General features: G+C 40.3%; 1 protein-coding gene across 10 annotated transcripts in view; it reads left to right on the top strand.

The window, feature by feature from the left end:
* Positions 1-1,453: 1,453 nt before the first annotated feature.
* Tjp1 (tight junction protein 1) overlaps positions 1,454-12,337 on the top strand; it is a 227,924-nt gene continuing 217,040 nt past the window's right edge. For all 10 annotated transcript variants that reach the window (XM_058576762.1, XM_058576759.1, XM_058576757.1 and 7 more), the window contains exon 1: positions 1,454-1,648. In XM_058576762.1, the coding sequence (XP_058432745.1) occupies positions 1,476-1,648 (173 nt within the window). In that variant the 5' untranslated portion in view covers positions 1,454-1,475. The remainder of the gene's footprint in view (positions 1,649-12,337) is intronic.

Raw genomic sequence — 12,337 nt, 5'->3', positions numbered from 1 at the left:
TACAGTTGTGTTGCTTCCTTTTCTCCCAGTGGTAAACCAGCACAGCATTGTATAAAAATTAGTAATTGAAAGAGAGAATCTGTCAACAAAGATGAAAGTGCAGCAAAAACAAGAATAAAAACAAACAAACAAAAAGGCTAAGGATAGAACTGAAGTGAAATTCGAGTGGAATGTAAAGGAAATGTAAAAGAAATGGACAACTCAGAGATTGTGACTTTTTGGAGACTTTAGATATGAAGCCCGCAGAATTTACTAAATAAGAAACTGAAATGAAGAAGACAAAAAGGATGAGGATGTCCCTGAGGACATCAACAAAAACAAAGCAAAACAAATAACATTAAAGGAACTCTTTGAGATATTGCATGACATTAGTAGCACAAAGAATAACGTGCTGAGAGTAATCCAAATATGATGCTTTGCCAAGGCACAGAAATGTGGGTATATGAGTTACACTGGAAGACAAGCACTGTTTAACTTAATTCTTGATATTTTTTTTTTTTATTTTTTAGGTATAGATGGACACAACACAATGCCTTTATTTATTTATTTATTTATTTTATGTGGTGGTGAGGATCAAACCAGTGTCCCGCCTGTGCTAGGCAAGCGCTCTACCGCTGAGCTACAATCCCAGCCCCAACTCTTGATATACTTTAACAACAAAAAATACTTTAATTCTCAATGTTTGTATTGTTTTAAATTGCATTAACTCATTAAATTGTATTAACTCAATAGTTTTCCATTTTTAAAATTTCCGTATACATTTCTAACTACCATTTACAAAGATTCAAGTTTTTTTTTTTCTTTTAACGTATTTGCGAAATTTAAAAGGTCATGTAACAATCTTTTAACTTTTTCCCATTGATTGTTGAGGAAGTCTGGAATGGTTCAGTATTTCCACCATCCAGAACTACCATGCAAATGAGGACTGCATATCTTTGGATGTATAATATATAAGTAATATGCATGTAATACATATTAAATGTAAATGCAAAATCGTCAAACAGTTTAGGGTAGACAACATATGATGACAACAAACCATTTAGTAGTAATTCTAAATTAAAATTTTTTTTCACTCTGAGATTCTTTTTGGGTATAAACGACTGGAAAGGAGGGGGGCCGATGAAGAAACTGAGGCACGCGGGGATCAGGCCTCGCCCGCAGCTCCAGGAGCGCGCACCACGCACGCCCCGCTGTCTGCGAATCCCGCAGGGTGCGCACCGGAGCCCGGCTTCCCGGGTGGAGGAGGCGGTGCGGGCGGCGGCTGGAGCGGCGGGCCACGCACGGCGGCGGCGAGAGCGGCCGGGCACGCACGGCGACGGCGGCGGCGGGAGCCCTGGCCACGCACGGCGGTGGGATCGGGATCCCGGCCACGCAGGGCCACGGCGGCGGGAGCAGGAGCCGGGCGCACACTGCGGCGGCGGCAGCGGCGGGAGCGGCGGGAGCTGTGGCGACGGCGGATGGCCCAGAGCTGATCTATGCGGCGCTTGGAAGGGCTGTGTCTGCGGCGGCGGCGGCGGCGGCGGGGCCCTGCCCGCGAGCGGAGCGGGGACAAGATGAAGTACCAGAAATACCTGACGGTGCTGCAGATGGCCATCGGTGTCACCCCCTCCAACCGCGGCAGCCTCCTGCCGCTCAAGAGGAAGCTGTGGTGAGGGAGGGCGCGGCGCGCGCGGGCGCAGAGCCCCAGCGGGACCGGGCGCTGGGCGCGGGGCGTGGGGCGGGAGCCGGGCCGGGACAGGGGCGGGCCAGTGGCCAGGCCGCGGTGACCCGGCCGACGGCGCTCGGAGAGCGCGGGGTGCAGCAGCGGTTTCAGTCTCCCAGGGCCGAGCGCCGCCACGACCCTCACGGTGCCCAGCGACACGTAGAGCTGCGCGCTGCAGCGAGCTAGCTGCAGGGACCTGCCGGTTGCTGGCACTGGACCGGGCCTCCCTCCCTGTCTGTCCTTTTAGCTCCATACCGGCGAGTTGTGACTCCAGATTTCAAGCCAGGCTTTCTTGGCATACAGACACCAATTTATTATCTTTGTGTATACGTTCTCTGTTTTTTCCCAAAATCCATCTGCTCTTGAGTACATAGTAAAAATGAATTGTTCCCAAGGTAGGGGAAATAAATTGTGAGAATAGAATTGCATTGTCAGAGACTATTATTTTATTTGCATGTTTTCTGGTTCCTTCTACCTGGAAATTGTTATTGAGGTAACGGGGAAAAGAACGCCCTTAATGAAAATATCTGGAAGTTAACCAGACCTGGTTTATATAGTTGATTATCTCTGATTGCATATCGCATTTTGTTAGTTTCTAAATTGCCATATCGCAGCCCCAGTGGCCACCTAGACATTCTAGTGGCTTGAGATGTAGATTTAAGGTTTTATCACAGAAGAAATAAGTAAAGGGAAGGTGATTACAGAAAAAAAGAGGCCAATAATTGTGATAGTTATTGATGGTTACTAATTAAAACTACTGGTCAGTGCTATCCATAAAGGTTTTGTTTTATTCCATTGAACGTAGTTAATTTGATCCTAAGGTTGTAGAGAAAGGAAGGGAGGCTGCTTTTAGGTATTTGGGAAAATTAATTTCTTCTGTGTCAGAAATTAATGATCCAAGATTTTTAAAGATTGATCAGTGAGAAAAAGATGGGTTAAAAAAAAAAAAAGAAGAAGCCCGATAGTAGTCACTTTTGGAGGGAAGGCAACAAATGTGAGCACCAAAATTCAAATTTCATCTGTGCCACGTGCTGTGTGACACTAAGCAAGTTACCAGAGTATCTGTTTCTTCCCCTGTAAAATGAGAATCTTGTTATCTTCCTCAGGGATAATACACAGATCAATTCTGATAATGAATATAACATGTCTACTGCTGTGCCTGGCTGAATAATAGATGCTTAGTAAACATTAATATCTTCCTCCTTGCCCTACCACCATTATTTTTATTCTAAAGAAGATATTTTAATTTGATGAATAGAAAGGAATAAACATAGAAGACTAGAGTAGTAAAAATTGAATAAAATGTCTATTAGGGTTGGGTATATAGCTCAGTGGTAGAGTGCTCGCCTAGCTTGTACAAGGCCTTGGGTTTAATCCCAGCACCACAATAAACAAATGAATAAACAAACAAGTATAGGTCACTCCTGTGAAGGAAAGCAAAGTAATATTTAAAGATGATTTCTCAGATTGATGGTGAACACCAGCAGTCTTACCCATACCCTGCATTTCTCCTGATACCTAACACACTATTTATTTTTTACTTATTTTTCATGTATGTTGTTTCTCTCTCCATCAAAATGTAACTTGCTTGAGGGAGGACTTTTGTCTATTTGGTCCATGACGAAATCCCCTACAATTGATATTTGGCACAAAATAGCGTCTCAATAAATATTTGTTGAGTAAATGGAGAAGTGAATTCTTACTTAAAAATGAATTCTTAATAATGTGTGGCTGAGAATGACCATTAAAAAAAATCAGTTTTCTTTGTGCTCACTTTAAAGAGATACAAGAATAATATTTAAGAAGCTCCTAGCCATGAGTATTAGCAACATTAAATCACAAAGTTAAGAAACTAAATTTACTCTTTCTCATCATTTGGAGCACTGTTTCTGAAAATACATTTCCCAAACACAGAATTTATGAAGAGAGGCTCTAAGGAAATAAAATTCAGGTAATATTTGTACTGTAATGATTCACATGGAAGCAGACAATAAATTTGGACCAGGGATAAAAACCATCCTATTAAGAGATGGTCTGCAAAAATCTGGTGGATTTGGTGTAACCTTTTTCATAATCTTAGATGAGTGTTTCAGAGTTTCCACTGAATGCTAATTTGCAAAGCTTAATCTAGTTTTTGCAGAGGTAAAATGAAGAGCATACTCTACAAAAACTCTGTTATGGGTATTACTTCTCAACACAATTGGATAGTACTTTTTTTTTTAAATTGGTCCACTTATCTCTTATTTCCTCTGGAATTTTTTTCTAGATAGCATTTTAATTTTGTCAATATCATCATAATTGCACATGGAGAGTTTGAGATATAAAGCACTGTTACATGGTTAGAAGATAAGAAGATGTAGGTTCCAACTCCAGAGTGGTGGGGACCTGTAGCAGACATCAGCAACATGTGTCAGACCTTGGAATGCACCGGCATCTGCCCATTTATAAAATATGAGGTCATACTATGAAAATTGTGGTATATATGAAGATTTGTATGGATATGTTTATGAAAATTTGAATTCTCTGTTTCTCTCTTTAAATTATTATAGTCTGCACTAAAAGACGTGGGCTTGCAAAGCTTATACCAGTATAAAAGATGGGATGGGATGATCTAGTGCTTTGTTCCCACACTTCATCTAGTTTGGGCATTTGTGACCATCAGCTTTCTTTTGTGCAGTGTTCCCTGTTTTTGTACTGGACTCCTGAAATCCCTTAAGGAGTATCATATTTTACAGACCAATTTATGTGGAAACTGAAATAAACAGACCCGTGCGCGTTGGTGGAGCCTGTAAGAACCCTCTTCTGCTTGTCCTCTCTTCTTGTCTCCTAGAGACAGAAGTAGGAGTGCATGCAGTGTTTGGTTCTGAATCATCACTGTTTAGGAACCCAGAGGAAGGCCTGCTACCTCTACCCCAGATGGGTAGAAGTTGCTGCAGCCTACTGTTGTCCTTTGGGGGTTTCCTGTGATTACCAATTATGAAAAGCAGTAGGATATTGTATTTGCTAGGGTTGCTGGAACAGATGACCACAGATTTGGTGGCCTTAAACAACAGAAATTTGTCATTTCACAGTTCTGGAGGCCAGAGGCCCAAAGTCAAGGTGTCAGTAGGGCCACCCTCCCTTGAGGGCTCTAGGGGAGATCCTTCCTTGCCTCTTCCTGCTCCTGGTAGCTCTTTGTGGCCACATTCCTCCAGTCTCTGCCTCCATCTTTTTTATTTTTTATTGTTGGTTGTTCAAAACATTACATAGTTCTTGATATATCATATTTCACACTTTGATTCAAGTGGGTTATGAACTCCCATTTTTACCCCATATACAGATTGCAGAATCACATCGGTTACACATCCATTGATTTACATATTGCCATACTAGTGTCTGTTGTGTTCTGTTGCCTTTCCTATCCTCTACTATCCCCCCTACCCTCTCCTCCCCTCTTCTCTCTCTACCCCCTCTACTGTCATTCATTTCTCCCCCTTGTATTATTTTTCCCTTTCCCCTCACTTCCTCTTGTATGTACTTTTGTATAACCCTGAGGGTCTCTTTCCATTTCCATGCAGTTTCCCTTCTCTCTCCCTTTCCCTCCCACCTCTCATCCCTGTTTAATGTTAATCTTCTTCTCCTGCTCTTCGTCCCTACTCTGTTCTTAGTTACTCTCCTTATATCAAAGAAGACATTTGGCATTTGTTTTTTAGGGATTGGCTAGCTTCACTTAGCATAATCTGCTCTAATGCCATCCATTTCCCTGCAAATTCTATGATTTTGTCATTTTTTAATGCAGAGTAATACTCCATTGTGTATAAATGCCACATTTTTTTTATCCATTCGTCTATTGAAGGGCATCTAGGTTGGTTCCACAGTCTTGCTATTGTGAATTGAGCTGCTATGAACATCGATGTAGCAGTGTCCCTGTAGCATGCTCTTTTTAGGTCTTTAGGGAATAGACCGAGAAGGGGAATAGCTGGGTCAAATGGTGTCTGCCTCCATCTTTACATGTCCTTTTCTTCTGCATCTGTCTTCTCTTCTGTCTCTTATAAGGATATTTGTCATTGGATTCAGGACCACCTGAATAATCTAGGATGATCTCATCTCAAGATCTTTAACTTAATTACATCTGCAAAGTCTCTTTTTCTAAATAAGGTGACATTCTAAATAAGGTGACAGTCACCCTGCTCTTCAGCAGGTTTGGTAAGAGCCATATAATAATCCTATCTATTCTGAAACGTGAAAAAAAAATTTAATAATAATGGTATGGTTGTCAACTGTCTTTTAATTTTTGCACCAAGTATTTTTAGGAGTGTTTACACTGACCTGGGGTAGAGGAGAAGGGGTTGTCATTTGATTTTCTTCATCTTATAAAAAAGATTTTTTGTGGTTATTTGAGTCAGTGATTACTGAAAGCCATGCAGCATCAATGTCCTGATTCAAGTAGCCATCCAGTAATCAGATTTTGAAAGTGTTCAAAGCTGCTGTTCATTAAGCTATTATTAGCAACCTATAGAAGTGCTTTGCAAGCATCCTGTCATTTAACTTATAGCATCCCTGTGAGGTAGGTGCTATATTTTCCCAGTCTACAAATAAGGTTATTGACTTGCCCAGAGTCAGGAGGTTTTATGCTGGTTATTGGGTTAAAAGACAATGGAGCAGGAAGATGATAGTGTAGGAGGAGAGAATAGCTGAAAATAGGTGTAAGGACCCAGTAGTATTAGTATCTGCATGGGTGTTGTATGGACCACTCATGTGTCACACAGGTCTGCCTGCTGGGATGTGAAGGGCTCTAATATCCAAGTCCTTTGTAGTTTCATAATGAGCAAATTATAGATGATTACACATATTATTATTTACAAGCGCAACTAAAGACTATTTGCTATTAATCTAATAAGTGAATCATTAAGGTTTCTGAAGTCTGATACTTAAAAACAAAAGTTAGCATTTTGCTACCTTCTATGAAAGTGTCCTTAGAAGGAGTCAGTGCCTTTTAAAGTCAGCTGCACTTCTGTTCTTCGCAGTATGCCAATGCTCTTGTTCTCACACTGTTGTTTGGGATTCCCCTCTTTGGGGAAGGATGCTTTGCTGTCACTCATTAGCATTATCTTGAGTTGGTGGTAGCTGTCAACTGCTGATAATTTAAACTTCATATCTTATAGAAGCATTGCCACTTTATGAATAGTTTGGTTCTTGCATAACTGCTTCATTTTTACCATCTTGCTGATTTATTTTTGCCCCATTCTTTGTTGTTATTGAATTATTTTCTACTGGAAATTTGAAATGGAATAGAAAGAATACACAAATACAAGGATACCTAATACTCCCCTTGGACATCGGCTTTGCAAGGATGGGGAGCAGGAGGGCATTCCAGCAGAGGGAGAGTCTGGGAGGGATGGTTGCAGAATGTAAGGAGTTGTGTGCTGTGTATTTTGGATGAGTGAATTTTTTAGATTTCTGTTGGGTTTCAAGGACTTTGCAATGCTGTATTGAAGGTTTAGCAGTCTGTACCTGGATGGCAGCCAGCAACAGGCCAGGCGTTTGCAAGTGTAGGTGTGACATGATTGATAGGGTTGGATTGGTGTTTACCTTTCCCCTTGTATCCTCGAAATGGGGAATGTACACACAAGGAACAAGAACTAAGTGGTAAACAATTTACTGGGTTGTTAATATCTGGGCAGGTGCCATTTATCACCCACATGAGGACCTTCCAGGAAGCCATGCTGAAGCAGATTGGCCTTCAAGCCCAAGAGGGGATGGTCCTCTCTTCTCTCAAAAGCTAAGAGGGTGGACCCTGGCCTAATAATGTCAGGCAAAGAGAAGGGAAATGAGCAAAAGGAGACCCGAATCCTGGGGTGAACCTTACCAGGCCATGTTTATTCTGTGGAAGCAGGAAGTGAGATGAGAGGGTGGACCCTGGATTTTTACCTTATGGGCACATTGGCCTGGCCCACAAGTAAAACATGGTCCCATGAGAAACATAGGAAGAGAGTGGAGAGAGAGAGAGAGAGAGAGAGAGAGAGAGAGAGACAGACATTTTCTCCCCAACGTCCCTTTATGGATGATAAAATGAAATGAAGAATTTAGAAAACTTCACTGTAAGGTAAGTATTGATTTCCCCTTAATTCAAGAGAAAATACAAGGTGCTTATAACTCAGTTCCTAAACGTGTTTCCATGACATTAAAGGTCATTCCCTGAAATATTTGGGGAACTATCCCCAAAGTCTGTTATTCAGTTCAGATTCATACCATCAGGGATGGGGGAGGGTGATCCCTTGGGATTAGAAAACTCCTACTGTACATCTGAGGGAACTGTCCTTGGTGGCTTTCTGTAACCAAGTACAGTTCTTCTTGCCTGAGTTGTAGATATGCCCCTGTATTCCGTGAGTGTCCAACAGAAACCTGTTGTATAATGTCAAATCGAAGTAAACATGTTGATCTCCCCAGGACCCCTCTTTTCAAAGACAGTAATCAACAAAGGAGAAGCAAAACCTCAAATTCTACTATACTTATAAGATCATTTTTTAAACTGGAGTTAACATTCTCCACAGTTATCTGGATCAATGTTTATTCTTTTTCTTTATTCCCCACCAAGGAAAGGGAGCTGGTCATTACTGAGCCATGCTTTTTAACAATTGGCCTCTCACCTTCAAAGAGACTTGGTCAAAGCTTATAAATGAATGATACTACTGTGTAGGAGCCTTAACCAATTCCATCCTCTTTGGGGAACTATAGGCAAGTGGGTCCAGAGTGATCTTCATCTGGTATTTATCCATTCTGCTCATCTGGTCATTAATTATTATGATCCTGGTGGGAAAGGGTTTGGTCCATTCTTCTAGTTATATTTATGATTTTTTAGCCTTGTCATTGGATTTAGTATTATATTGAGTTTATTCTGATAAATGTCTTGGCTGCCTGCCATTTGTAAAATTTGGTGTAAGCTCTAGGTTTTAAGCTTATAGGTTTGAAGAAAAGGGAAAATAGTGATGCCTATTAAAGTCAGATGAGAGAAAATCTTATGAAAAATATTAGCCAGATGATTTCATCAAAAAAGTGAACATTATGTTTGCATTCACTTCCTAAAATACGACCATATGATTTAACCAGTGCCATCAAAATAAAGTGAGACAGAAGAAATAAAAGAAAAAAATTGATATGTATATTGTTTTATAATTCTTTCTAATATGTCCTCTTTTGAATAAGTTCATTTAAAAATTTAAGTTTATTTTAATTTTTATCTATAAAAACTTGAAATTGTACATATTTATGAAGTATCATATGATGTTCTGTTACATGTATATGTTGTATAATGTCAAATCAAATTAAACATGTTGATCTCCTCAAACATTTATTATTTCTTTATGGTGAAAACATTCAAAATCCTTTCTTGTAGCTTTTTCTTGAAATATTCAGTACATGGTTGTTACCTATAGTCACTCTGCTGTGCACATTAGGACTTGTGAACCTTACTGCCTGTTGATCAACCTTTCCCCATTGCTCCTTGCTCCTACTCTCCTCACCCTCTGGTAACGACCATACTATTCTCAATTTCTATGAGATCAACATTTTATATCGCAGTGTGAGATCATGTGGAGCTTATCTTTCTGTGTCTGGCTTACTTCACTTAATGATCTCTGCTTGTATCTATATTGTTGCAGATAACAAGCTTTCATTCTTTTTTATGGCTGAATGGTATTCCATTATGTACCTTACACATTTCCTTTGTCCATGGGTTGGTGAACATTAGGTAGTTTCCCTTCCTTGACTATTGTGAATAGTGCTGCCATGAGCATGGGAGGGCAGCTGTCTCTTCAACAAACTGATTTCATTTCTTTTGGATATATACCCAGGAGTGGGATTGCTGGATCATATGGTAGTTGTATTTAAAAAAATTTTTTTTAAGAACCTCCATAGTGTTTCCCATAATGGCTGTATTAATTTGCATTCCCACCAAGAACGTGCAGGGTTCCCTGTTCTCCACATCATTGCCAGTGCTTATTATCTTCAGTCGTTTTGGTCACAGCCTTTCCTACTGGGATGAGGTCATGATTGCATTTCTCTGACAATTAGCTATGTTGAACATTTTTTCATGTACCTGTTGGCTATTTGGTATGTTTTTTTTTCCAGAAATTTTTCTATTTAGGTTTATTGTCCATTCTATTTTTTGTGTGTGTTTTTTGAGGAGGGGTCTCATTGCACTGCCCAAGCTGATCTTGAACTTGTGGGCTTAAGCAATCTTCTGCCTCAGCCTCCCCAGTAGTTGGCATTGGGGTGTACAACACCACACCCATCTTTTTAATTTGGCCATTTATTTGTTTGTTTTTTGCTCTTGAGTTTTGGGAGTTCTCTATACATTCTAGATATTAACTCCTTGTCAGATGTATGCTGTACAGATATTTTCTCCCATCTGTGGGTAGTCTCTTTACTCCTTGATTGTTTCTTTTCCTGTACAGAAAGTTTTTAGTTTGATGTATCCCATTTGTTTATTTTTTCATTTTGTTTCCTGTACTTTTGGAGTCTTGTCCAAAAATTCTTTGCCCATTCCAACGTCCTGAAGCGTTTCCCTTTGAATAAAGTTCTTTATTGTTTTTGTGGAAGCTTTTAACTCTGCAGAAAGGAAAATAGGGTTGTAAAGTGTGCTTCTTTTTATATTGAGAATCATGAAAAAGGTAGCATTAAATTTATACTTTGGGATCTGAATCAAAGTGAGAAAATTCAATTAAGTAAAAAAAAAGTTAATTAAAAAGCTTCAGCAAAATTAATGATGGTCTAAATGAAGGTAAAGAATGCTTCTGTGAATCTGCATTTTTTTTGGGGGGATGGGGGTTACTGGGGATTGAGCTCAGGGGCACTCGACCACTGAGCCACATCCCCAGCCCTATTTTATATTCTATTTAGAGACAGAGTCTCACTGAGTTGCTTAGCACCTTACTTTTGCTGAGGCTGGCTTTGAATTCACAATCCTGTCTCAACCCCCCAGGCTGCTGGGATTAGGGTGTGTGCGACTACTCCGGGTGGACCTGCATTTTTGAGAATTCTGAAATGTAGCTAGTAGATAGAGGTAGGTGGACTGAGAGAAAACCTTGCAGAATCACTGTCCAGAGCCATGCGCAAGAGACCCTTGCAAAGGTGGGGTGGATAGCAGATGGGGACACTTGGGAAATGAATTGCATGTGATATGCTGGGTTGGCTCAGCCTCGATCCTCACTGTTTGTGCCAAGTAGAGCATAGTGGTGCTGCTTTCTCACCTCCTTAAATATTGAGTGTGGGCACCAGGCCAGAGCCAGGGCTGTTCCCAAGGAGCTACTGAATCCTGCTAACCCAGAGAAGTTTCCTCACAGACCTCCCAGTACCCCATGCTATCTCTCTGCCAGAGTCACTGAAGGCAGGTACAGTAGATGCCACAGGAGGAAAATAGATGTTCTCCAGGACAAACATAAGTGGACAGTATAGGTCACCAAACAGTGGGAGAAACTAGCACCTTGAGAATTACCAAACTGAAAGAACAGAGGAACTAATCCCTGAGAAAATAGAAGAGCATCGGATTAACAGTTATTTTCAGAAAGTTGCAAAAGAACATTCAATCATGAAGGCTAGGCACTTTGAAACTTTTTAATTTTCTCACTGATGGAAAGGAGACTGGTTGAATTGTCAAAACTGATAATCCAATCAGCAATTTGGAGTTACGAGTAAGCTAAAGAATTCAAGAAGAGCAAAGGTAAATCGGAAGAGTAAATGAGAAGTTAGGAACGTGGAAACTTTCCAAGGGGAAGGCCGGTTTTAGTAGGAGTGTGGTGGTGCTGTAAGAGAAGGGCCATGAAGATGCATTAATGCCGTTTATTATTTAGAAGAGGTGACAATATTGATGAACCTAGGTGTTGACAGGAAAATATGCTCCCGTGTCCTTAAACATCACCTCAGTACTGAAAACAAACACACTTTCTTTCCTTGTCATTGTTCCCTAAACAATATAGTGTTACAAGTATTTACATAGCATTTATGTTAGGTATTATAAATCCTGAAGAGATAATTTGAAGTATGAGACGGTCTACATAGGTCATATGCAAATACTTCACCTTTTATTTATTTTTTCTTGATACTGAGAATAGAACCCAGGGATTCTACACCCCCAACCCTTTCTGTTTTTAATTTTGTGACAGGGTCTCGCTAAGCTGTCCAGTCTGACCTCAAATTTACAATTCTCATCTTCCTGAGTAGCTGGGATTATAGCCCCGAACCACTGCGTCTGGCATAGCCATGTTATATAAAGGAGTTGCGTATCCACAGATTTGATATCCAAAGGGGATTTTGGAGCCAATCCCCCATGAATACCAAGTGACAACTCTGTGTGTGTGTATGTGTGTGTATTAGCTAGTGTGTGTGTGCCCTAATAATATGTGTAACTTTCAAACTACTAACTGGAGAGGGAAATCAGTCATAGAGCAGTTGGGGACAAGAAAACTCCATCATATTAATAAGGCAGAAAAATAAGAAAGCATTTATAATGGGAATAAAACATAGAAAAAGATGATAGTAATAAATCTAAACATATAAATAAGCATAATTTGAATGGATTAAGTGCATCTCCAAGGATATTTACTCTCAGATTGGGTGAAGAAAAAAAACCACTCTAGCTACATGCCAAGATGTACA

Source organism: Marmota monax, unplaced genomic scaffold, assembly GCF_021218885.2.
Source record: "Marmota monax isolate L192 unplaced genomic scaffold, Marmota_monax_Labrador192_F-V1.1 WCK01_AAM20220418_F8-fsc00005, whole genome shotgun sequence".
Classification (NCBI taxonomy): Eukaryota; Metazoa; Chordata; class Mammalia; order Rodentia; family Sciuridae; genus Marmota; species Marmota monax.
This window is presented reverse-complemented; position numbering and strand designations above follow the sequence as displayed.